Source organism: Ambystoma mexicanum, chromosome 11 (genome assembly GCF_040938575.1).
Source record: "Ambystoma mexicanum isolate Mex_15411 chromosome 11, UKY_AmexF1_1, whole genome shotgun sequence".
Lineage (NCBI taxonomy): Eukaryota > Metazoa > Chordata > Amphibia > Caudata > Ambystomatidae > Ambystoma > Ambystoma mexicanum.
This window is the reverse complement of record NC_090934.1, coordinates 987,760,566-987,788,000: the sequence shown is the minus strand read 5'-3', so window position 1 is coordinate 987,788,000 and position 27,435 is coordinate 987,760,566. Positions and strand designations below refer to the sequence as shown.

Sequence of the window (27,435 nt, the reverse complement as noted above, 5' to 3'; positions counted from 1 at the left end):
TTTTTGCATATTAAGTAGCTTTGGGTTTTCACCCTACGTTACTAGGGTAATCCAGACTTGGAACCCTTGCTCATTGCTCTTATAGAGGCACAGCTCCACCTCACTGACAAGGCCCAACCAGGCCGAAACACGTGTCTGGGGTTGCTGTTGGTACTCTTGTTCAGAAGAGAATTGCCAGGCATTTCGGTGCTGGACGGCCCTTGGGCAGGACAAAGACTGATGTGTAGTGGAAATTTCTCTTCTGTGAAAGGATGGTGAGCTAAAGACTATGGTTGAGACTCTAACCTGGGATATATTGCCAGTAATAGAGAAACTCCCAGAAACCCCCTTGTTTTTGCAAATTCTATATTACCACCTGCCGGGGGCATGGTCTTGGCCTCCCAGCCAATGAGTAGGCTCAGAAACGGGGCTTTGCCACATGGTAAAGCACCAGTTGTGAGCCTCCTCAGAGCTGGAGGCCACCATCTTCCTCCTCCAGATAGTGATGTAAGTGCCCCTCCATCCCCCTCGTCCCCATTCCCCAAACCCCTCTCCTTATCCACACATTTCGCCCCCTCCCATCCCCATCCCTCTTACCTTCTGCTTCTATGTCCCTCGCCGGTGCTGCGAGCACTAGTGTTCCCGGAGTGTCCAGATGCATGAAAAGAGAGAAGGGACAACATGTAGTCCCCCCTCTCCTGATCCATGGCGCCCATATTTGTTTTGAATTTTTATTTTTTAGTTGCAAAAAGCTGTACATGTCCTTTCTCAACTTAAAAAAGCAATATTAGCCTCACAAGGGTGGGGGGCATTACTGGACCTGGTGCTTAAGTGCAGAACAGTGATATTACTATTATGTGACCAATTACATGAAACGCCATATTATGCCGAGATATTTTTAATTCTACTGCTACTGAAACAACACAGCTTCCAATTATGTTCCAGGGACCTTAAAGGTGCCATTTGTAAAATGTGCCCGCTGGTCAAGGATAAACACATAGAATTTCTATGTGGTAAAACATATGTTTACTTCGCCATTTCTTCAGATTTAAACCTACAATGTTCCTACAAGTGAATGTTCAATGTTGCTACAAGGGTATATACTTGTAACTAATTGAATGTTGGTAGCTCAATCAGTCCTCTCCACAAAAATCATTTTAGGGTGACCAAGTATTGTTCGCTTCAGTAGACGTTCGCTGCACGTTGGCAAGAGAGGCCTCTAACCTGAATCTCAGACAGATTAGAGTCATGGACATTGATGATTCCAAAACTCTGCTTTTATGACAAAAAATGTCTGTGTCAATTCTGATACTAAAATCTATGTTTTCTTTCAAAATAATTAGGGATTACGTTTGTTCTCCTTGCATATAATATTGATTATGTCTATTGACTGCGTTTACACATTGAGTGTTCACAATGAACACCCTTTTTCCTACACTCTCCTCCTCATCTAATTCCCTTTTTTGTCAAAGCATATTTTCTTCAGCATGCATTTGTTTGCTCACAAAACACATTGCACTTTATACTATATTGGTTCCGTAACTAAGTAACTCCAAGCAATACCATGTTGGCTTAGTTGATATGTAGGGGCCAAGTTGTGTGAGAACCTCCCTCAACTTTACAAATTCAAGCACTTTACACAAAAAATATAGAGCACCTTTTATGCCATGTTGCCCTGGCTACCCTATTAAAGTTATAGATATAAAGGATGAGTTGTTTGTACTAATTGCTATAATGTTTCAAACTTTTCATCTAACTAAAGTGGCAGATCATTTTTTACACAATATGAATATGAAATGTATGAGTCTAATTGTTCGTGTACACTGCCCAACATGCACCATTATGACCCTTTACCAACAAATTACACACAATGGCCCAGCCAAGGTGACAGTGGCCAATGTTTGCAAATGTGAATCACGCCGTCACTCCTGTTGTCTGTAAACTCTCTGGTCCCTCTAACATTATTTTATTTACTTAGATTTTGGATTGCACTGGCTCATAACAGGATTCTCATAATACATTGTGTTAATTACAGACACACTGGTAGAATTTGCCTTCCAGCATGTTGATGTATGGGTATAAATGTGTTCTCAGTGTGTTGGTTTATGCACCCTGTAGAGGTTAATTTCTTCAATTTTTCAATAGCAACAAATACTTGTTGGTTTTGCTCGTTTTCATTCACTTCCTTGCTCTTTTCTGCCCTTGAAGAGCTTGCTCACCATCTCATTGTTCTAGCACTCTGACATTACTATGCATGTGCATGCAGGTTTCAGCATAGAGATGGGCGGCGGCTCTCGCTCTCCACAAGGGATGGGGATTAATTGGATCTGATTCTTTCAATATATGTGCCTCCACTTAAGGTTTCAATTCTTAAGCACATAGTGATGTTTTCTCTATTTTCTGTTTACTAAAGACATCACTATCTTTTTAAAAAGAAAGTGCTTTCACATTACCTACAATGAAATTCATGCAATATTGTTATTTATTTAAATTGATATTAGTTAATTCACTTGTGCCATCTATATCACTTTGCTATTTCAAAGTGCGCTGATGATCGCTAAACAATATCTATCAGAGTGAAACGCATACTGTCTCGGATTGAAAAATACAGCTACAAGAATGACATATTTTTGCCTATCACAAGGAAGGGAATACATATTTTATTTAACTGAATGGACTCATTGCCAGCACCTATCCTTGCTTTAGTTACAATCACTTGTAAGGTGCATTCACACATGTACCAGTGCTGCCATTATATTATATGCATCCAAAACTATGTGGTGCTTCTATCAGCTCCCACTGCAGTTTAAAAGCATATACTCTTGTGTTATGTGTACATTTCATTGATGGCATCCAATATTCACTAAGATATAATCAAACATGCATTCCTTACCTCAGGCATTATAAAAATTGCTAGACAGCGTCAGCAATTTAGTTATTGACAGAAGAACAAAGCGTTCTTAATTTGTAGACATATACCCTCTAACACTTATGGCTATTCCTTCTTCTTTCAATCCAGACAGTATACAGAGCAATACCTAGCATAACAGCCTGATCAACATGCACCACAGGCACATGCCTATACATTGTTGGTCCAGTTATGCACCCCCTTGAACTGGTCAATCGGTCTCAAGTTGGTCTAACCTCAGGGGTATTCTGTTACTCATTTCTTCAACAGCTGGTGAGCTCGGGCAGGCCAAACTCCCTCTCTCGGATGCCAAACCAGGAGTGGCAGGAAGTGCCTGTGGGTACCCCGGGAGTTGCTAGGCATATCCTGGTGACCCTTAATGCAGTTATTGAGAAATCTGTGATATCTATTATGATTTGGGTCTCAATGCTTCAACAATTTAGAGTTTATTGAGACATCTGACCTTTTCCTCCTTAGGGCCTGAACGGATACCACCTGAGAATATTACTGTCATAAACAATAACTCAACAAGTTCCCTGCAGATCAGCTGGAACCAACCCCCTGGAATCGTGGAACTATACACTATCGCCATTCAAGGAGCTGTCAACCAAACCAAGAAAAGCACAACTGCGCAGCCTGTTACTTTCACAAGCTTGCTCCCTGGAAGGGAATACACTGTCACAATCACAACAGCCAGCGGCCCTTACAACGAGATATCAGATCCATTGACCGGAGTAACAAGTAAGTGTATATGTTACAGTGTACAGATTTTTGTGGAAAGTGTCAAAACAGCCACAATACATAAAGACAGAAAATCATTTTTGACTTCATGGTGAATTTTACCTGCACGTTTATGAGGTTTAAGTAATAGGAGGTAGTTCCTCCAATGTACCTCCAAAATTAGGCAGTATTAAAACCTGCTAATTCCGCCAGTGGTAATACCGTGGAAAAATTGAGGTAACGGAATCACCTCCACTTTTTTCCTGCACTGCAAAACTCGTAATGGGGCCCATTGTCAGTACTGTTTGAAGTAAATATGTAAAATAGGAAGGATCCTCATTAGTAATGCCTCTACACCTTATTTCTTGTTTGTCCTTGATTAATTGCGCAATTTGATGTTAATGGTGATGATGTTTTAGATTAATATACTGAGCCAATGATTTTTGGTGGCCTAATGTTATGTTAGCATTTATTCATCAGAGTCCTGCTGTTTGATAAGTGTGTTAGTTACCATGCTTATTTTCCTGATATTAAAATGTGTATATTGCATGGGCCCTGTGAGCTTGCTTCATGAGCTCCTGCCTTTACACTTTTCATCTGGTGCATGTTCTTGATGCTCCTTCTTATGCCACTTGCATACACCAGAAACATGGGCAGCACTGGTAGTTCCAGGACCCACAACCTATGGGAAGATACAAGACAAATGACTCCTGGGAATCTGCATGCTGCTGCAGTGCAATGGGGCAATATAAAATGAATGAAGTAAAATCAGTATATCATACAAACAGCTCACTGAACTGTGCAAATCTGCCCTTAAAAGTAAAAGGGCTACAGCAATGGCCAATGCACACTCAAATGCATCTGTACAACCACAAACAATACGGGAGGGTTCTGGGTGGGGATGATCCTAGTGCGGAGACCACACAAGTGAGACAGTTGCAGCAAAAGGGGAACTCTTGGAAGGTTGTCAGTAGCTACTCTTAACATACCCATGAAGCCAGAATAAATGGAGCCAAGAACATGCTCTAGTTCATGTAATATTGCTTTGTAAAATATTGGCTTCTCGACCCATTACTTGGAGTAGTCCAGGAGGTATGGGGCGTGACATCAATTGCTCCTGGAGACACATTTAATTGCAAAGGAGATGACTTAATAGAGATGGGAGTGGTGGGGGTTGAGTTCCACTACAATCAGTTGTATCCCTACAACATGGAGGGCAGAAACGGGTAGGAAATGATCCAGTCTCTAATTATTTGATCCTGCATCCTAATTTTGAAAAAAAATCAGTTTCTCTAGGTAACATATTTCTACACACAAACACTCCAAGGATATTCTATATAATATTATGGGACTTTCACAAATGCCCTTACTTGCTGGTAGGTAGGGACTTCAAACTACCATCTGAAAAACAATTGGACAGAATCCTAGCTGGTCAGACACCAGACACCAGGCATAAAGAAACTACAGGGTCTTGTAATGCAGTTAGGCCTTGTGCACACATGGAAACTGGCACACCTGTCAGGAGGGAGCATGCTGTTCACTGCACTGCACCTGACAGCTCATTCCATATCAATTACCTTTGCCTATGAAGGAATTGAAAGGATGACATAACCAAAGTAGATATTGGCAACAGACAACTATCCAGCCACACACTGGTGCTGACATAACTAAAGTGGATATTTTAAATGTAAATTTTTCTGACCAAGCTCTCATCTAGGTCACAATTTAAGTGGATCTGAAAAAGTATAGAGCAACTAGGCGTTGACTTAATTTAGCTCTCTTCCTAAATTGCAATCTCGCAAACCAAAAGAAAAAAAGACCTCATATTTTCTTATATTACACAAAAGCAGCGCTGATTGTCTCTACTGTTGACCTGGTGGTGAAGGTCATCATTCAAATGACTTGGAAGTGCGGCGAGTGTGTTGGCCGTGTTGCAGACTCTTGAGCCGACCTATGTGTCAGGGTCTTTTTTCAGTGCTTACTGTGTGGAGGAGGACCTTGCCTTATTTCAGCCCGGCTTTTAGCGGAGCACAGCGTAGTGCAGCAAGTGTGTTGGTTGTGTTGCAGACTCTTGAGCCGAGCTGTGTGACAAAGCCTTTTTTCAGTGTTCACTGTGTAGAGGAGGACCTTGCTTTATTTCAGCCCGGCTTGCAGCAGAGCGCAGCACAGTGTGTCGAGTGTGTTGGTCGTGTTGCAGACTCTTGAGCCGACCTGTTTGTCACAGCCTTTTTTCACTGCTCACTGTGTGGAGAACGACCTTTCCTTATTTCAGCCCAGCTTGCAGCAGATCACAGCAGAGTGCAGCGTGTAGGTTGGCCCTGTTAGCTTTGCTCCGTGCTCCTGCGATTTTTACCCTAATGGTTCCCGATGCTCCGGTTGTATGATCTAAAGAGGAACATTTAGAAAATCGAATCCCTACCATAATTCCTCTGGCTATAGTAAAAGCAGAAGTGAGCGGAAACACCGGAAGCACCAGAAGCACTGGAACTGGGGTGAGTCCTTCTCCCTATTTCAATACTCATTCCTACAAATTTTAAGGTGCTTTGTGATATTGACTGCCAGGCGATATGATATGATATGGCATTTATAATGCGCCTGTACACAAGTGTTTCAAGGCGCGACGAGGCAAGGGAGGGGGAACAGAGGGAAGACAGACAACGATCCTACTAGGCCAGGTGTCATTCAGATCGCGCAAGTGCACAGGAAGGGGGATGGGGAGAGTGCGAGGGGAAGAGGGAGGGGACAGTGCAGTAAAAGGATAATAGAATAAATAACAATAAGTGAAGTATGGCCAGCAGCAGGCAAGTGCAAGGGTAAAGGGTAAGTGCAGGCATCAAGTGTCAAGTGCTGGTAAGGGACTGTAGGGATACAGAAAAAACAGTCCCCAAGTGCAGGGTTGCAAGGAAGGCAGTGCTGGTGTGCAACTGGCGGGGGAGGAGACCTGGGCCCGAAATCAGAGGGTGGCCAGGTAGCCAGTGTACCCCTTAGGTGATAAGGACTCCCAGGACATCCTGTCCACCCTCTCCACCCCACTGCTCCTCTCCCCTCTCCATCTGTGCTTGCTGACCCTCCTTTAGCCACCCCCCACCATCCTTCTCGTCCTTTCCTCTTTTCTCCCCTGACGAGGTCGCCAGACAAGCCTGATCTGTGAAAGCCTCATCAAAACAGGTTCATCCCTGTTCCTCTAAAACAATCAAGGACCATTGACACCCTCGCTCCGGCCCTTGCTGATTTTTGCAACCACTCATTTGCCTCAGGATCCTTCCCCTCCCCTCTGAAGCACTCCCTTGTGCATCCTCTTCTCAAGAAACCCACAGCTGATCCTTTTGTCCAGCTAACTATCGCCCAATTTCCATTACTCCCTTTCTGGGCAAACTCCTGGAAAAGTTGGCCATCTCTCAGCTTAACCTTCATTTCAATTCTGTTGGCTGTCTCCATGACCACCATTCTGGCTTCAGAGCTGCCAGAAGCATGGTAACTGCACTTCTGAACATCCGTGAAGATCTGCTCTCCAACCTTGACTCTAACATTCCCTCTGTCCTCATCCTCCTTGATCTCTCTTCTGCCTTCGACACGGTCAACCATACCATCCTGCTCAACCGTCTCTGTGAAAACCTGGGTATTACTGATCAGGCTCTGGTCTGGCTGTCCTCTTTCCTCTCAGATCGACCCTCCCAGGTCCAACTTGGTTCCTTCCTTTCATCTATCTTCCTCTCTACCTGTGGTGTTCCCCAGGGGTCTAACCTCTTGCCCTGGCTTTTCAACCAATACATGGTAACGCTCGCCCACTGCATTGCTGCTTTCTGCTCAAATTTCCAGTGCTACGCTGATGACACTCAACTCATTTTCAGGCTGCCCTCTGCCACCTCCTCTCCCTCTCTCATCTCTGATGGCCTAACTGCCATTCAAGATTGGCGTGCTGCCAATGATCTTTGTCTGAATGCCAGCAAGACGGAGATCCTCCTCATCGGCACACCTTCACCATCCTTTCCCCTCACTCTCTGGCCGGCCTCACTTGGCCCTCCTCCTACCCTCACCTGCGAGGCTAAGAACCTCAGGGTCATCTTTGACTCCACCCTTTCCTTCTCCGCCCACATCTCTGAGGTCTCTAAAAAGTCAAATTTCCTACTGCACCTCCTCAGAGGTACTCTGCCTTTCCTCACCTTCCCGCAGAAGCTCATGGTATCCCAAGCTCTGGTTCTCTCTTTGTTGGACTATTGTAACAGCCTCTTTCTAAATCTACCTGCCTCTACTCTCCGCCCTCTACAACTAATCCAGAACAGGACTGTGAGACTTGTCCTTGGCCTCAAGCCCTGGGATCGTATCTCTCCAGCTCTGAAATCTCTCCATTGGCTCCCAGTGGATGCAAGGATTAAATTCAAAACCCTCTGCATTGTCCACAAGGCTTTCTGGGGCCTGGGTCCAAAATACCTTCAGCTATCCCTCCGCAAATACCTCCCCTCTCGAGCTCTTCGCTCCTCTACCTCTAACTCCCTCAGAGTCAGTCGTTTTTTAAAGAAACGAGCTGGGGATAGATCTCTGTCTTCGGCTGGGGCCTCCCTCTGGAACAGCCTCCCTGCTACTCTAAAACTTGAGGAGAACCATCTCTGGTTCCGGAAGCACCTCAAGACCTTCCTCTTTTCTACTGCCTTTGCTCCCCCTCTCCCCTGCTGATCTGTTCCCTCTTGGCGCCGTGCACCTGGCCACCCTCTGTCCTCCAGGCCCAGGTACCTGCTCACCTCTCCACCCTCCTGCACTGCCTCCGGGCCACCCCTTGCACTGGGGTCTGTATCTGTACCCATATAGCCCCCCCTTTTCTTCCTGCACTTATCAGACCTACCCTGTCTGCTGCCTTAAACCTAGCACTTGCAAATTGCTGGCTGCACTACCACTGTTTCTTGCCTTTATTATTAATTTATTGTTATTTATCTGTTTCTCCTCTGCTTCGCACTTTCCACTTCTCTCCCCTTCCATGCACTTTTCCCCTCCCCTCTCCCATGCACTTGCGCGTTCTCAATGTCACTGGGCCTAGTAAGATCGCTGTTTTGTTCTCCCCTGTTCCCCTCCCTTGCCGTTTCGCTCTCTGAAACACCTGTGTACCAGTGTGATATAAATACAATATCAATATCAATATGCCATTTCTGTGAATAACTCCCTAAGTCATTCCCCATGGTGGCATACATGGGACTATCAGATGTGAAGAACAGTATAAAAACAACAGACTTGGCTGAAGAAGAAACTCAATTATACTGTTACAAACAAGAAAGAGAGTATGTCTCTCAAACAGAAACCACCATTTAACTGAGACAAAGAGGCTGAAAGGAGAGCACACGCTGATGCAAAATGAAGCGCAGAGATGCATACGCAAACAGGTGAAGTCCTCTGGCAGCGTAACACATGAGAGAGGCGGAGTGAATTAGAAAAACACAGAGCTTGCAACTTTCGGACCAGCTCTGAGAGCGAGAACAAGACGCTGGACACCAAGCGTCGATAAGGAGAGAGAAACCAAGGAGACGGGAACTCCAATCAAGGGATTTGTGGTGGGCAGTGGGCAGTGTACCCATACAACAATGCAAAAAAACGCAAAGCTGCAAAATCAACGAACCGTCCAGAACCGTCCAGATACCCGCAGGGGTTTATAGTCATAATGTCGACAAAAAAATGTCGACAGACAAAAATGTCGAAAAAATAATGTCGAAAATAATAATGTCGACATTCTATACTTTTAATGTAAAAAGTCATAATGTCGAAAAAAAAATGTCGACATTTTTTTTTTTGACATTATGACTATAAACCCTTAAAACTATCAACACCTCACCCAACACCCCCCTGCCACCCCCCCCCACACCCCCCAACCACCCTTTCACCCCTCATACTCAACACATACCAATTATTTATTTATTTATTTATTTATTTATTTATTTATTTATTCAATAATTAAATAAATAAAAATTGTATTTACTATGGGGGGGTCCCCCACCCAACCCCCCCTCACCCAACACCCCCCTGCCGCCCCCCCACACCCCCCAACCACCCTTTCACCCCTCATACTCAACACATACCAATTATTTATTTATTTATTTATTTATTTATTCAATAATTAAATAAATAAAAATTGTATTTACTATGGGGGGGTCCCCCCCCAACACCCCCTCACCCAACACCCCCCTGCCACCCCCCCACACCCCCCCAACCACCCTTTCACCCCTCATACTCAACACATACCAATTATTTATTTATTTATTTATTTATTTATTTATTCAATAATTAAATAAATAAAAATTGTATTTACTATGGGGGGGTCCCCCCCCAACCCCCCCTCACCCAACACCCCCCTGCCACCCCCCCACACCCCCCCAACCACCCCTCATACTCAACACATCATATATATATTTATTTATTTATTTATGCATACACTAAATTAATGTCGAAAAAATATCGAATAATGTCGACATTTTTGTTTGTCGACATTATTGTTTTTCGACATTAATTTGTCGACATTTTGACTGTCGACATTATTGATGTCGACATTATGACTGCACACCACCCGCAGGCTTACCAGGTCGCACAGAGAGATAGGCCCCAGAGCGGGACACTGGAGAAGACGAGAAGGTTACGAATGTAAATGACCGAAGTGAACCCGAGCGAATCCAGACCTCGGAGATGTTCCCCCACATATTGCAAGGTAACAGGGAGAACGGGAGAAACGGAAGACCGGCGGGGAACTATTATGAAACAGGAGAACATCGTCTCAGTGGAATTGATGAGACAATGAAATTAAAGTCGAGGAAATTGAACTCTAACAATGTGAGATAGCGAATCACCATAAAAGCTGGAAAAGAGACCATTAAGATTGAGCCTCAAGTACCCTGGAAAGAGGGGAATGTACCACATATGTTAAGAGGCAGAGACTGTAAACCAGAAAGAGAATTTTATGAAGGGAAGACAAGTGAAGCCCATAAGAGAAAAGATACACAAACCAAGCCACCCCAAGAGAGGGGGAACATTGCATACCAAAAGTATATGTCACAACTAAGTAAGAAAATACTACAGTAGTACAAAAGGCACTTCACTGTGGAGCAACCCATAAGCCAGAGAATGTATAGGGATTCCTGGAAAAACAATCACTAAAGAGGAGGGATAACAAAAATAACTTGTGAAAGAGTTACAAGAATGTACACAGAAAGTGTCTAGAGACATTTTTTTAAGTTAACCTACTAAAAAGAAGTCTGAAGCAAAGGAGAAAAATTGTGTGAAATGACAATCAGGATAAGGGAGACATTCTCCGGAACTTAATTTGTTAGACTAGTGGAAGGATCAGTTAGGATAAGTTCTTGGACAGCAGACTTGTTTTCAGTGTATGACTTCCTGATGATGAACGACCACCTTAATGTTTTATATAGCAAGGGAACACCCACATAGCAATTGGAAAAGTTAGGCCCTTTTTCAATAATTTAATAAAAAAACAAAGTGGCAATATCAAAATATTGTCTCCGTCTCTTTTCTGACCTGGCACAATATCTAAATTGATCATCAATATGGCTGGTTGTCTCTTGCAATAAAAATATGTCTTGGACTCCATTGGACTCGGAAATGGACATTTGATTCCAAATTATGTAACTGTGGCAGAGAGAGGGGCATCTGCACGTATTTTATGTCATGGTGCCTTAATATCATTCCTAGCTGGCCGAGGATTAAGAACTAAGAGACCTGGTCCTCAGCATTGATGTCCAGCTCAACTGAAAGCTATTCTTCTTAAAGGATTCATCGTTTTACCAAATTCCTGTTCACTCATCTCAGATTGTGGAATCTGGCAAAAAAACTTGTTTCACGAAATCTGGAGTCCAAGTAACCTCTCCAGGGTGAAGACTGGATAATAGAGATGGGGAGACTGGCCACATGGAGCATGGGAATCATGAGAACTTCAAGTGAATGTGTGACAAATTAAGGGATGCTTACGAGGACTGAATATTGGATGCAATCTCTACTCTTTTTGTCCACCTTTTTATTTAATGTCCTCATATCCATACCAACTTCTTCCCTTTTGTTTCCTGCAATTGTGAGGGAAATATGTTAAGGTTTGTTGATAACTATCATGTTGCCTTATGAACTCAATGCAACTTGCTCTTTGATGACTTTTCCATTACGTCTTAGACGTTTTTGTAATGCTGTTGCTTCCGTGGTCTGTTAAGGATTATATGTTTATGCTAATGTCTTTAACTGTAGGTTATTACCTCCACATTTTTCTACCCCACTTCCAGACCAATAACAAGAGGAAATTTGCAGTTTTTCATTGAGCTTCAGGGGAATCCACTTTGGTCTCTCCGGATGTTTTGGCCTACAACTAGGGCTGGCCAATATTGACCAAAAGTCACATCTCACTATGTTTGTTTGGGTAAATGCTCAGTTGTTAGCCGCCAACTACATGTGAGATGTCACAAACACTTTTATTTATAAGACACTGATCAAAATAAAGTGGAAATACAAGGTTACTCTTCCTGTTTCAGAATACACAGAGCTGTGTAAATATCAAAATGTAAATACAAAATGATAGTTTATGTAATTATGTATAGATATGTATATAACTCGATGTTAATGATATTGTCTCATCCTATATCGATTCTGAAAGTGTATTAATATATTTCCAAAAGTTGATATATCGCCCAGCCCTACCTACAACTCCCATCTGCCCTTCGCCATATAGTCAAAGGCGAAGGATCTTTGGAGCCATAAGCCAACACCTCTAGAGAGTCACAGGCTGCTTACTCCTAATGTACCTAAGGAAAAATGTATTTGAAAAATCAATAATGGCTTTCTCTTTACATCTTGGACATGGAACATTGAAAAAGAGTCCACGAGACATACCCAAACTTTTTCCTTATTCCGCACTCACCTGCTCTCCTCAATGCCATCAGCTCATGTCTTTGATCCTGGCTCTGCCCTATTTACATCCCTCTGTAATCTCCATCGTTACTGCTACATTATTGATTGCCAATGTGTTGCATATGAAGTACTCCGATGCTCATGCAAAGAGGGGCAGGTCATATTGTTAAAGTGTATCAAATACATATTTATTAAACATATTTATTACAGAGTTTGCACTGACAAAAAAAATGTGATTCCATATGTAATTGTCTCAATAGCAGAGGTGTATCCTATATCCTACTGTTTACATCAGGAGTGTCCAACTCCAAGCCCCCAGGGCTGCAAACCTGGCCTTTTTCAGTATATCACTGATTAATATTCATAAGATAAATTAGCATGAATTTAGAAATATTGTATGCAAATTTATCTCATGAATATTTATGCGGGATAGCCCGACAATCTGACATGTTTTCCGGCCCTCATTGCCTGCAGTTGGACATCCCTGGTAAGCATAGTCAATTAATCGATTCACTTCCATCTTTCATTTCATTTAATACATGACATATTTTCATGCTCCATAGATCCATCAATGCCAGAGTTCCTGAGCTTGAGGAATGTGCAGAAAAACAGAATCTCCCTTGAGTGGACGCCTGCTGCAAATATGACTGGTGCAGATTTCATTTACAGCATCACATACAGTAGTTCACAGGGGGCTTGGAGTGTCACAAACAGCACTGCCTATGCCACCCTTGTGAGCCTGGTACCTGGGACAAACTACACAATACACATTGTGACAGTCGCTGCTGGTAATTATATCAGTTTGCCTGTTATCATATCTTCATACACAAGTAAGTTGAGTTTCTGTTTTTGTATACTGTGTTCATGAATTCCCTACACTGATTTACTTGTTCTCTGACATTGTACCAGCAAATATGAATTCAGTATTTCCAAAACCTATGGTGATCTTGTGAATTTATTTTCTTTATTAGCAATAAGCTAAACGTAATAGTCCAAGAGCTGTTCACTACGCCCACTGCTTCTCTACAATGGTAAATATAAGGCAGTTGTTAAAAGGAGCTATGATGATAACAGGACTGCCCCAGTTCTTTTGCTACAGATGCTCACTGTGATTTTATGGGTGTTGCCATCAGCACCCCTCAATATTCCCAATGTGATGTCCTTTGCCTGACTCGCAATTATTGATGCTTTAAAGCTGAAACAAAAATGACAAAAATTAATATTTTCTGCTTTTTATTGAATAGTCTGTACAATCCATGTGCACATGTTTTTGACGGAAAGATGCCATCATATGCCTCAATGTTTTGCAAATATTTAAATGTCAATGCCCCTTTGCCTGCATAAATTGCTAAAACATACAAAAAGGAAGCTTTCACTACTGAGGTTTTTTCTCCAAATATGTGTCTGTGTAGTGGTACCAAGGTGTGTTTTCTGGGAATATTTTCCTTAAACAAACTGTTACTTGGCTGTCTCCACTTTTAACCTAGAAACATTGAAATGGTTATTCATTACGTAAGAAAAGTCTAATCCTGAACCATAATGTTAAGGATATCAGCTTTACTTCTTCAGCATAATTTGTTGCGAGAGTTGGCTGTGAAATAAATATGAAATAATGCAGAAGCAATATCAAACAACTGTTTGATTTAAGGCACAAAACGGCCCCATATCATTGCTGCTCTCTGTGATCCAAGAAGAAATAATTCCTCTACACGAGAACTGAATACGACTAGATCCATCACAATATATAACATATATCAAAGATTACAACAAAATTGTAATATTCTGTATTAGTGCAAAAACAAGGGGGTTCTGGGAGTTTCTCTACTACCGGCCTATATCCTGGGTTAGAATCTCAACCAGAGTCTTTAGCTCACCATCCTTTCACAGAAGAGAAATGTCCACTACATATCAGTCTTTTTCCTGCCGAAGGGCAGTCCAACACTGAAATGCCTGGCAATTCTCTTCTGAACAAGAGTACCACCAGCAATCCCAGACACGTGTTTCAGCCTGGTTGGGCCTCGTCGGTGAGGTGGAGCTGTGCCTCTCTAAGAACAGTTAGCAAGGGTTCCACGTCTGGATCACCCTAGTAACTTAGGGTGAAAACCCCAAGCTACTTAATATGCAAAAACAAGGGGGTTCTGGGAGTTTCTCTATTACTGTTCTATTTCCCGGGTTAGAGTCTCAACCAGAGTCTTTAGCTCACCATCCTTTCACAGAAGAGACATTTCCACTAAATATCAGTCTTTGTCCTGCCCAAGGACAGTCAGCACTGAAATGCTTGGCAATTCTCTTCTGAACAAGAGTACCAACAGAAACCCCAGACACGTGTTTCGGCCTGCTTGGGCCTCGTCAGTGAGGTGGAGCTGTGCCTCTCTAAGAACAGTGAGCAAGGGTTCCACGTCTGGATTACCCTAGTAAGGAGGTTCTGGGAGTTTCTCTACTACCGGCCTATATCCCGGGTTAGAGTCTCAACCAGAGTCTTTAGCTCACCATCCTTTCACAGAAGAGAATTCTGGGCAGGACAAAGACTGATGTGTAGTGGACATTTCTCTTCTGTGAAAGGATGCTGAGCTAAAGACTCTGGTTGGGACTCTAACCTAGGATATAGGCCAGTAGTAGAGAAACTCCCAGAAACCCCCTTGTTTTTGCATATTAAGTAGCTTTTGGTTTTCACCCTACGTTACTAGGGTAATCCAGACTTGGAACCCTTGCTCATTGTTCTTATAGAGGCACAGCTCCACCTCACTGACAAGGCCCAACCAGGCCGAAACACGTGTCTGGGGTTGCTGTTGGTACTCTTGTTCAGAAGAGAATTGCCAGGCATTTTGGTGCTGGACGGCCCTTGGGCAGGACAAAGACTGATGTGTAGTGGAAATTTCTCTTCTGTGAAAGGATGGTGAGCTAAAGACTATGGTTGAGACTCTAACCTGGGATATATTGCCAGTAATAGAGAAACTCCCAGAAACCCCCTTGTTTTTGCAAATTCTATATTACCACCTGCCAGGGGCATGGTCTTGGCCTCCCAGCCAATGAGTAGGCTCAGAAACGGGGCTTTGCCACATGGTAAAGCACCAGTTGTGAGCCTCCTCAGAGCTGGAGGCCACCATCTTCCTCCTCCAGATAGTGATGTAAGTGCCCCTCCATCCCCCTCGTCCCCATTCCCCAAACCCCTCTCCTTATCCACACATTTCGCCCCCTCCCATCCCCATCCCTCTTACCTTCTGCTTCTATGTCCCTCGCCGGTGCTGCGAGCACTAGTGTTCCCGGAGTGTTCAGATGCATGAAAAGAGAGAAGGGACAACATGTAGTCCCCCCTCTCCTGATCCATGGCGCCCATATTTGTTTTGAATTTTTATTTTTTAGTTGCAAAAAGCTGTACATGTCCTTTCTCAACTTAAAAAAAGCAATATTAGCCTCACAAGGGTGGGGGGCATTACTGGACCTGGTGCTTAAGTGCAGAACAGTGATATTACTATTATGTGACCAATTCCATGAAACGCCATATTATGCCGAGATATTTTTAATTCTACTGCTACTGAAACAACACAGCTTCCAATTATGTTCCAGGGACCTTAAAGGTGCCATTTCTAAAATGTGCCCGCTGGTCAAGGATAAACACATAGAATTTCTATGTGGTAAAACATATGTTTACTTCGCCATTTCTTCAGATTTAAACCTACAATGTTCCTACAAGTGAATGTTCAATGTTGCTACAAGGGAATATACTTGTAACTAATTGAATGTTGGTAGCTCAATCAGTCCTCTCCACAAAAATCATTTTAGGGTGATCAAGTATTGTTCGCTTCAGTAGACGTTCGCTGCACGTTGGCAAGAGAGGCCTCTAACCTGAATCTCAGACAGATTAGAGTCATGGACATTGATGATTCCAAAACTCTGCTTTTATGACAAAAAATGTCTGTGTCAATTCTGATACTAAAATCTATGTTTTCTTTCAAAATAATTAGGGATTACGTTTGTTCTCCTTGCATATAATATTGATTATGTCTATTGACTGCGTTTACACATTGAGTGTTCACAATGAACACCCTTTTTCCTACACTCTCCTCCTCATCTAATTCCCTTTTTTGTCAAAGCATATTTTCTTCAGCATGCATTTGTTTGCTCACAAAACACATTGCACTTTATACTATATTGGTTCCGTAACTAAGTAACTCCAAGCAATACCATGTTGGCTTAGTTGATATGTAGGGGCCAAGTTGTGTGAGAACCTCCCTCAACTTTACAAATTCAAGCACTTTACACAAAAAATATAGAGCACCTTTTATGCCATGTTGCCCTGGCTACCCTATTAAAGTTATAGATATAAAGGATGAGTTGTTTGTACTAATTGCTATAATGTTTCAAACTTTTCATCTAACTAAAGTGGCAGATCATTTTTTACACAATATGAATATGAAATGTATGAGTCTAATTGTTCGTGTACACTGCCCAACATGCACCATTATGACCCTTTACCAACAAATTACACACAATGGCCCAGCCAAGGTGACAGTGGCCAATGTTTGCAAATGTGAATCACGCCGTCACTCCTGTTGTCTGTAAACTCTCTGGTCCCTCTAACATTATTTTATTTACTTAGATTTTGGATTGCACTGGCTCATAACAGGATTCTCATAATACATTGTGTTAATTACAGACACACTGGTAGAATTTGCCTTCCAGCATGTTGATGTATGGGTATAAATGTGTTCTCAGTGTGTTGGTTTATGCACCCTGTAGAGGTTAATTTCTTCAATTTTTCAATAGCAACAAATACTTGTTGGTTTTGCTCGTTTTCATTCACTTCCTTGCATTTTTCTGGCCTTGAAGAGCTTGCTCACCATCTCATTGTTCTAGCACTCTGACATTACTATGCATGTGCATGCAGGTTTCAGCATAGAGATGGGCGGCGGCTCTCGCTCTCCACAAGGGATGGAGATTAATTGGATCTGATTCTTTCAATATATGTGCCTCCACTTAAGGTTTCAATTCTTAAGCACATAGTGATTCTTTCTCTATTTTCTGTTTACTAAAGACATCACTATCTTTTTAAAAAGAAAGTGCTTTCACATTACCTACAATGAAATTCATGCAATATTGTTATTTATTTAAATTGATATTAGTTAATTCACTTGTGCCATCTATATCACTTTGCTATTTCAAAGTGCGCTGATGATCGCTAAACAATATCTATCAGAGTGAAACGCATACTGTCTCGGATTGAAAAATACAGCTACAAGAATGACATATTTTTGCCTATTACAAGGAAGGGAATACATATTTTATTTAACTGAATGGACTCATTGCCAGCACCTATCCTTGCTTTAGTTACAATCACTTGTAAGGTGCATTCACACATGTACCAGTGCTGCCATTATATTATATGCATCCAAAACTATGTGGTGCTTCTATCAGCTCCCACTGCAGTTTAAAAGCATATACTCTTGTGTTATGTGCAGATTTCATTGATGACATCCAATATTCACTAAGATATAATCAAACATGCATTCCTTACCTCAGGCATTATAAAAATTGCTAGACAGCGTCAGCAATTTAGTTATTGACAGAAGAACAAAGCGTTCTTAATTTGTAGACATATACCCTCTAACACTTATGGCTATTCCTTCTTCTTTCAATCCAAACAGTATACAGAGCAATCCCTAGCATAACAGCCTGATCAACATGCACCACAGGCACATGCCTATACATTGTTGGTCCAGTTATGCACCCCCTGAACTGGTCAATCAGTCTCAAGTTGGTCTAACCTCAGGGGTATTCTGTTACCCATTTCTTCAACAGCTGGTGAGCTCGGGCAGGCCAAACCCCCTCTCTCGGATGCCAAACCAGGAGTGGCAGGAAGTGCCTGTGGGTACCCCGGGAGTTGCTAGGCATATCCTGGTGACCCTTAATGCAGTTATTGAGAAATCTGTGATATCTATTATGATTTGGGTCTCAATGCTTCAACAATTTAGAGTTTATTGAGACATCTGACCTTTTCCTCCTTAGGGCCTGAACGGATACCACCTGAGAATATTACTGTCATAAACAATAACTCAACAAGTTCCCTGCAGATCAGCTGGAACCAACCCCCTGGAATCGTGGAACTATACACTATCGCCATTCAAGGAGCCGTCAACCAAACCAAGAACAGCACAACTGCGCAGCCTGTTACTTTCACAAGCTTGCTCCCTGGAAGGGAATACACTGTCACAATCACAACAGCCAGCGGCCCTTACAACGAGATATCAGATCCAGTGACGGAAGTAACAAGTAAGTGTATATGTTGCAGTGTACAGATTTATTGTCGAAAGTGTCAAAACAGCCACAATACATAAAGACAGAAAATCATTTTTGACTTCATGGTGAATTTTACCTGCACGTTTATGAGGTTTAAGTAATAGGAGGTAGTTCCTCCAATGTACCTCCAAAATTAGGCAGTATTAAAACCTGCTAATTCCGCCAGTGGTAATACCGTGGAAAAATTGAGGTAACGGAATCACCTCCACTTTTTTCCTGCACTGCAAAACTCGTAATGAGGCCCATTGTCAGTACTGTTTGAAGTAAATATGTAAAATAGGAAGGATCCTCATTAGTAATGCCTCTACACCTTATTTCTTGTTTGTCCTTGATTAATTGCGCAATTTGATGTTAATGGTGATGATGTTTTAGATTAATATACTGAGCCAATGATTTTTGGTGGCCTAATGTTATGTTAGCATTTATTCATCACAGTCCTGCTGTTTGATAAGTGTGTTATTTACCATGCATATTTTCCTGATATTAAAATGTGTATATTGCATGGGCCCTGTGGGCTTGCTTCATGAGCTCCTGCCTTTACACTTTTCATCTGGTGCATGTTCTTGATGCTCCTTCTTATGCCACTTGCATACACCAGAAACATGGGCAGCACTGGTAGTTCCAGGACCCACAACCTATGGGAAGATACAAGACAAATGACTCCTGGGAATCTGCATGCTGCTGCAGTGCAATGGGGCAATATAAAATGAATGAAGTAAAATCAGTATATCATACAAACAGCTCACTGAACTGTGCAAATCTGCCCTTAAAAGTAAAAGGGCTACAGCAATGGCCAATGCACACTCAAATGCATCTGTACAACCACAAACAATACGGGAGGGTTCTGGGTGGGGATGATCCTAGTGCGGAGACCACACAAGTGAGACAGTTGCAGCAAAAGGGGAACTCTTGGAAGGTTGTCAGTAGCTACTCTTAACATACCCATGAAGCCAGAATAAATGGAGCCAAGAACATGCTCTAGTTCATGTAATATTGCTTTGTAAAATATTGGCTTCTCGACCCATTACTTGGAGTAGTCCAGGAGGTATGGGGCGTGACATCAATTGCTCCTGGAGACACATTTAATTGCAAAGGAGATGACTTAATAGAGATGGGAGTGGTGGGGGTTGAGTTCCACTACAATCAGTTGTATCCCTACAACATGGAGGGCAGAAACGGGTAGGAAATGATCCAGTCTCTAATTATTTGATCCTGCATCCTAATTTTGAAAAAAAATCAGTTTCTCTAGGTAACATATTTCTACACACAAACACTCCAAGGATATTCTATATAATATTATGGGACTTTCACAAATGCCCTTACTTGCTGGTAGGTAGGGACTTCAAACTACCATCTGAAAAACAATTGGACAGAATCCTAGCTGGTCAGACACCAGACACCAGGCATAAAGAAACTACAGGGTCTTGTAATGCAGTTAGGCCTTGTGCACACATGGAAACTGGCACACCTGTCAGGAGGGAGCATGCTGTTCACTGCACTGCACCTGACAGCTCATTCCATATCAATTACCTTTGCCTATGAAGGAATTGAAAGGATGACATAACCAAAGTAGATATTGGCAACAGACAACTATCCAGCCACACACTGGTGCTGACATAACTAAAGTGGATATTTTTAATGTAAATTTTTCTGACCAAGCTCTCAGCTAGGTCACAATTTAAGTGGATCTGAAAAAGTATAGAGCAACTAGGCGTTGACTTAATTTAGCTCTCTTCCTAAATTGCAATCTCGCAAACCAAAAGAAAAAAAGACCTCATATTTTCTTATATTACACAAAAGCAGCGCTGATTGTCTCTACTGTTGACCTGGTGGTGAAGGTCATCATTCAAATGACTTGGAAGTGCGGCGAGTGTGTTGGCCGTGTTGCAGACTCTTGAGCCGACCTGTGTGTCAGAGTCTTTTTTCAGTGCTCACTGTGTGGAGGAGGACCTTGCCTTATTTCAGCCCGGCTTGCAGCGGAGCGCAGCGGAGTGCGGCAAGTGTGTTGGTTGTGTTGCAGACTATTGAGCCGACCTGTCAGAGTAATTTTTCAGTGCTCACTGTGTGAAGGAGGACCTTGCCTTGTTTCATCCCGGCTTGCAGCGGAGCGCAGCCGAGTGTGGTGAGTATGTTGGCCGTTTTGCAGACTCTTGAGCCGACCTATGTGTCAGGGTCTTTTTTCAGTGCTTACTGTGTGGAGGAGGACCTTGCCTTATTTCAGCCCGGCTTTTAGCGGAGCACAGCGTAGTGCAGCAAGTGTGTTGGTTGTGTTGCAGACTCTTGAGCCGAGCTGTGTGACAGAGCCTTTTTACAGTGTTCACTGTGTAGAGGAGGACCTTGCTTTATTTCAGCCCGGCTTGCAGCAGAGCGCAGCACAGTGTGTCGAGTGTGTTGGTCGTGTTGCAGACTCTTGAGCCGACCTGTGTGTCACAGCCTTTTTTCAGTGCTCACTGTGTGGAGGACGACCTTTCCTTATTTCAGCCCAGCTTGCAGCAGATCACAGCAGAGTGCAACAGGTAGGTTGGCCCTGTTAGCTTTGCTCCGCGCTCCTGGGATTTTTACCCTAATGGTTCCCGATGCTCCGGTTGTATGATCTAAAGAGGAACATTTAGAAAATCGAATCTCTACCATAATTCCTCTGGCTATAGTAAAAGCAGAAGTGAGCGGAAGCACCAGAAGCACTGGAACTGGGGTGAGTCCTTCTCCCTATTTCAATACTCATTCCTACAAATTTTAAGGTGCTTTGTGATATTGACTGCCAGGCGATATGATATGATATGGCATTTATAATGCGCCTGTACACAAGTGTTTCAAGGCGCGACGAGGCAAGGGAGGAGGAACAGAGGGAAGACAGACAACGATCCTACTAGGCCAGGTGTCATTCAGATCGCGCAAGTGCACAGGAAGGGGGATGGGGAGAGTGCGAGGGGAAGAGGGAGGGGACAGCGCAGTAAAAGGATAATAGAATAAATAACAATAAGTGAAGTATGGCCAGCAGCAGGCAAGTGCAAGGGTAAAGGGTAAGTGCAGGCATCAAGTGTCAAGTGCTGGTAAGGGACTGTAGGGATACAGAAAAAACAGTGCCCAAGTGCAGGGTTGCAATGAAGGCAGTGCAGGTGTGCAACTGGCGGGGGAGGAGACCTGGGCCCGAAATCAGAGGGTGGCCAGGTAGCCAGTGCACCCCTTAGGTGATAAGGACTCCCAGGACATCCTGTCCACCCTCTCCACCCCACCCCTCCTCTCCCCTCTCCATCTGTGCTTGCTGACCCTCCTTTAGCCACCCCCCACCATCCTTCTCGTCCTTTCCTCTTTTCTCCCCTGACGAGGTCGCCAGACAAGCCTGATCTGTGAAAGCCTCATCAAAACAGGTTCATCCCTGTTCCTCTAAAACAATCAAGGACCATTGACACCCTCGCTCCGGCCCTTGCTGATTTTTGCAACCACTCATTTGCCTCAGGATCCTTCCCCTCCCCTCTGAAGCACTCCCTTGTGCATCCTCTTCTCAAGAAACCCACAGCTGATCCTTTTGTCCAGCTAACTATCGCCCAACTTCCATTACTCCCTTTTTGGGCAAACTCCTAGAAAAGTTGGCCATCTCTCAGCTTAACCTTCATTTCAATTCTGTTGGCTGTCTCCATGACCACCAGTCTGGCTTCAGAGCTGCCAGAAGCATGGAAACTGCACTTCTGAACATCCGTGAAGATCTGCTCTCCAACCTTGACTCTAACATTCCCTCTGTCCTCATCCTCCTTGATCTCTCTTATGCCTTCGACACGGTCAACCATACCATCCTGCTCAACCGTCTCTGTGAAAACCTGGGTATTACTGATCAGGCTCTGGTCTGGCTGTCCTCTTTCCTCTCAGATCGACCCTCCCAGGTCCAACTTGGTTCCTTCCTTTCATCTATCTTCCTCTCTACATGTGGTGTTCCCCAGGGGTCTAACCTCTTGCCCTGGCTTTTCAACCAATACATGGTAACGCTCGCCCACTGCATTGCTGCTTTCTGCTCAAATTTCCAGTGCTACGCTGATGACACTCAACTCATTTTCAGGCTGCCCTCTGCCACCTCCTCTCCCTCTCTCATCTCTGATGGCCTAACTGCCATTGAAGATTGGCGTGCCGCCAATGATCTTTGTCTGAATGCCAGCAAGACGGAGATCCTCCTCATCGGCACACCTTCACCATCCTTTCCCCTCACTCTCTGGCCGGCCTCACTTGGCCCTCCTCCTACCCTCACCTGCGAGGCTAAGAACCTCAGGGTCATCTTTGACTCCACCCTTTCCTTCTCCGCCCACATATCTGAGGTCTCTAAAAAGTCAAATTTCCTACTGCACCTCCTCAGAGGTACTCTGCCTTTCCTCACCTTCCCGCAGAAGCTCATGGTATCCCAAGCTCTGGTTCTCTCTTTGTTGGACTATTGTAACAGCCTCTTTCTAAATCTACCTGCCTCTACTCTCCGCCCTCTACAACTAATCCAGAACAGGACTGTGAGACTTGTCCTTGGCCTCAAGCCCTGGGATCGTATCTCTCCAGCTCTGAAATCTCTCCATTGGCTCCCAGTGAATGCAAGGATTAAATTCAAAACCCTCTGCATTGTCCACAAGGCTTTCTGGGGCCTGGGTCCAAAATACCTTCAGCTATCCCTCTGCAAATACCTCCCCTTTTGAGCTCTTCGCTCCTCTACCTCTAACTCCCTCAGAGTCAGTCGTTTTTTAAAGAACAGCCTCCCTGCTACTCTAAAACTTGAGGAGAACCATCTCTGGTTCCGGAAGCACCTCAAGACCTTCCTCTTTTCTACTGCCTTTGCTCCCCCTCTCCCCTGCTGATCTGTTCCCTCTTGGCGCCGTGCACCTGGCCACCCTCTGTCCTCCAGGCCCAGGTACCTGCTCGCCTCTCCACCCTCCTGCACTGCCTCCGGGCCACCCCTTGCACTGGGGTCTGTATCTGTACCCATATAGCCCCCCCTTTTCTTCCTGCACTTATCAGACCTACCCTGTCTGCTGCCTTAAACCTAGCACTTGCAAATTGCTGGCTGCACTACCACTGTTTCTTGCCTTTATTATTAATTTATTGTTATTTATCTGTTTCTCCTCTGCTTCGCACTTTCCACTTCTCTCCCCTTCCATGCACTTTTCCCCTCCCCTCTCCCATGCACTTGCGCATTCTCAATGTCACTGGGCCTAGTAAGATCGCTGTTTTGTTCTCCCCTGTTCCCCTCCCTTGCCTTGTCGCTCTCTGAAACACTTGTGTACGAGTGTGATATAAATACAATATCAATATCAATATGCCATTTCTGTGAATAACTCCCTAAGTCATTCCCCATGGTGGCATACATGGGACTATCAGATGTGAAGAACAGTATAAAAACAACAGACTTGGCTGAAGAAGAAACTCAATTATACTGTTACAAACAAGAAAGAGAGTATGTCTCTTAAATAGAAACCACATTTAACTGAGACAAAGAGGCTGAAAGGAGAGCACACGCTGATGCAAAATGAAGCGCAGAGATGCATACGCAAACAGGTGAAGTCCTCTGGCAGCGTAACACATGAGAGAGGCGGAGTGAATTAGAAAAACACAGAGCTTGCAACTTTCGGACCAGCTCTGAGAGCGAGAACAAGACGCTGGACACCAAGCGTCGATAAGGAGAGAGAAACCAAGGAGACGGGAACTCCAATCAAGGGGGTGGCTTGACCACAAAGACTTTGTGGTGGGCAGTGTACCCATACAACAATGCAAAAAAACGCAAAGCTGCAAAATCAACGAACCGTCCAGATACCCGCAGGCTTACCAGGTCGCACAGAGAGATAGGCCCCAGAGCGGGACACTGGAGAAGACGAGAAGGTTACGAATGTAAACGACCGAAGTGAACCCGAGCAAATCCAGACCCCGGAGATGTTCCCCCACATATTGCAAGGTAACAGGGAGAACGGGAGAAACGGAAGACCGGCGGGGAACTATTATGAAACAGGAGAACATCGTCTCAGTGGAATTGATGAGACAATGAAATTAAAGTCGAGGAAATTGAACTCTAACAATGTGAGATAGCGAATCACCATAAAAGCTGGAAAAGAGACCATTAAGATTGAGCCTCAAGTACCCTGGAAAGAGGGGAATGTACCACATATGTTAAGAGGCAGAGACTGTAAACCAGAAAGAGAATTTTATGAAGGGAAGACAAGTGAAGCCCATAAGAGAAAAGATACACAAACCAAGCCACCCCAAGAGAGGGGGAACATAGCATACCAAAAGTATATGTCACAACTAAGTAAGAAAATACTACAGTAGTACAAAAGGCACTTCACTGTGGAGCAACCCATAAGCCAGAGAATGTATAGGGATTCCTGGAAAAACAATCACTAAAGAGGAGGGATAACAAAAATAACTTGTGAAAGAGTTACAAGAATGTACACAGAAAGTGACTAGAGACATTTTTTTAAGTTAACCTACTAAAAAGAAGTCTGAAGCAAAGGAGAAAAATTGTGTGAAATGACAATCAGGATAAGGGAGACATTCTCCTGAACTTAATTTGTTAGACTAGTGGAAGGATCAGTTAGGATAAGTTCTTGGACAGCAGACTTGTTTTCAGTGTATGACTTCCTGATGATGAACGACCACCTTAATGTTTTATATAGCAAGGGAACACCCACATAGCAATTGGAAAAGTTAGGCCCTTTTTCAATAATTTAATAAAAAAACAAAGTGGCAATATCAAAATATTGTCTCTGTCTCTTTTCTGACCTGGCACAATATCTAAATTGATCATCAATATGGCTGGTTGTCTCTTGCAATAAAAATATGTCTTGGACTCCATTGGACTCGGAAATGGACATTTGATTCCAAATTATGTAACTGTGGCAGAGAGAGGGGCATCTGCATGTATTTTATGTCATGGTGCCTTAATATCATTCCTATCTGGCCGAGGATTAAGAACTAATAGACCTGGTCCTCAGCATTGATGTCCAGCTCAACTGAAAGCTATTCTTCTTAAAGGATTCATCGTTTTACCAAATTCCTGTTCACTCATCTCAGATTGTGGAATCTGGCAAAAAAACTTGTTTCACGAAACCTGGAGTCCAAGTAACCTCTCCAGGGTGAAGACTGGATAATAGAGATGGGGAGACTGGCCACATGGAGCATGGGAATCATGAGAACTTCAAGTGAATGTGTGGCAAATTAAGGGATGCTTACGAGGACTGAATATTGGATGCAATCACTACTCTTTTTGTCCACCTTTTTATTTAATGTCCTCATATCCATACCAACTTCTTCCCTTTTGTTTCCTGCAATTGTGAGGGAAATATGTTAAGATTTGTTGATAACTATCATGTTGCCTTATCAACTCAATGCAACTTGCTCTTTGATGACTTTTCCATTACGTTTTAGACGTTTTTGTAATGCTGTTGCTTCCGTGGTCTGTTAAGGATTATATGTTTATGCTAATGTCTTTAACTGTAGGTTATTACCTCCACATTTTTCTACCCCACTTCCAGACCAATAACAAGAGGAAATTTGCAGTTTTTCATTGAGCTTCAGGGGAATCCACTTTGGTCTCTCCGGATGTTTTGGCCTACAACTAGGGCTGGCCAATATTGACCAAAAGTCACATCTCACTATGTTTGTTTGGGTAAATGCTCAGTTGTTAGCCGCCAACTACATGTGAGATGTCACAAACACTTTTATTTATAAGACACTGATCAAAATAAAGTGGAAATACAAGGTTACTCTTCCTGTTTCAGAATACACAGAGCTGTGTAAATATCAAAATGTAAATACAAAATGATAGTTTATGTAATTATGTATAGATATGTATATAACTCGATGTTAATGATATTGTCTCATCCTATATCGATTCTGAAAGTGTATTAATATATTTCCAAAAGTTGATATATCGTCCAGCCCTACCTACAACTCCCATCTGCCCTTCGCCATATAGTCAAAGGCGAAGGATCATTGGAGCCATAAGCCAACACCTCTAGAGAGTCACAGGCTGCTTACTCCTAATGTACCTAAGGAAAAATGTATTTGAAAAATCAATAATGGCTTTCTCTTTACATCTTGGACATGGAACATTGAAAAAGAGTCCACGAGACATACCCAAACTTTTTCCTTATTCCCCACTCACCTGCTCCCTCAATGCCATCAGCTCATGTCTTTGAACCTGGCTCTGCCCTATTTACATCCCTCTGTAATCTCCATCATTACTGCTACATTATTGATTGCCAATGTGTTGCATATGAAGTACTCCGATGCCCATGCAAAGAGGGGCAGGTCATATTGTTAAAGTGTATTAAATATGTATTTATTGAACATATTTATTACAGAGTTTGCACTGACAAAAAAAATGTGATTCCATATGTAGTTGTCTCAATAGCAGAGGTGTATCCTATATCCTACTGTTTACATCAGGAGTGTCCAACTCCAAGCCCTCAGGGCTGCAAACCTGGCCTTTTTCAGTATATCACTGATTAATATTCATAAGATAAATTAGCATGAATTTAGAAATATTGTATGCAAATTTATCTCATGAATATTTATGCGGGATGGCCCAACAATCTGACATGTTTTCCGGCCCTCATTGCCTGCAGTTGGACAACCCTGGTAAGCATAGTCAATTAATCGATTCACTTCCGTCTTTCATTTCATTT

The 27,435-nt window shown here is 43.2% G+C and overlaps 1 protein-coding gene across 1 annotated transcript in view; it reads left to right on the top strand.

The window, feature by feature from the left end:
- LOC138505094 (uncharacterized) overlaps positions 1-27,435 on the top strand; it is a 717,078-nt gene that overhangs the window by 425,292 nt on the left and 264,351 nt on the right. The window contains exons 38-40 of the mRNA XM_069625408.1: positions 3,365-3,628; positions 13,054-13,320; positions 18,497-18,760. Coding sequence (XP_069481509.1) covers positions 3,365-3,628; positions 13,054-13,320; positions 18,497-18,760 — 795 coding nt within the window. The remainder of the gene's footprint in view (positions 1-3,364; positions 3,629-13,053; positions 13,321-18,496; positions 18,761-27,435) is intronic.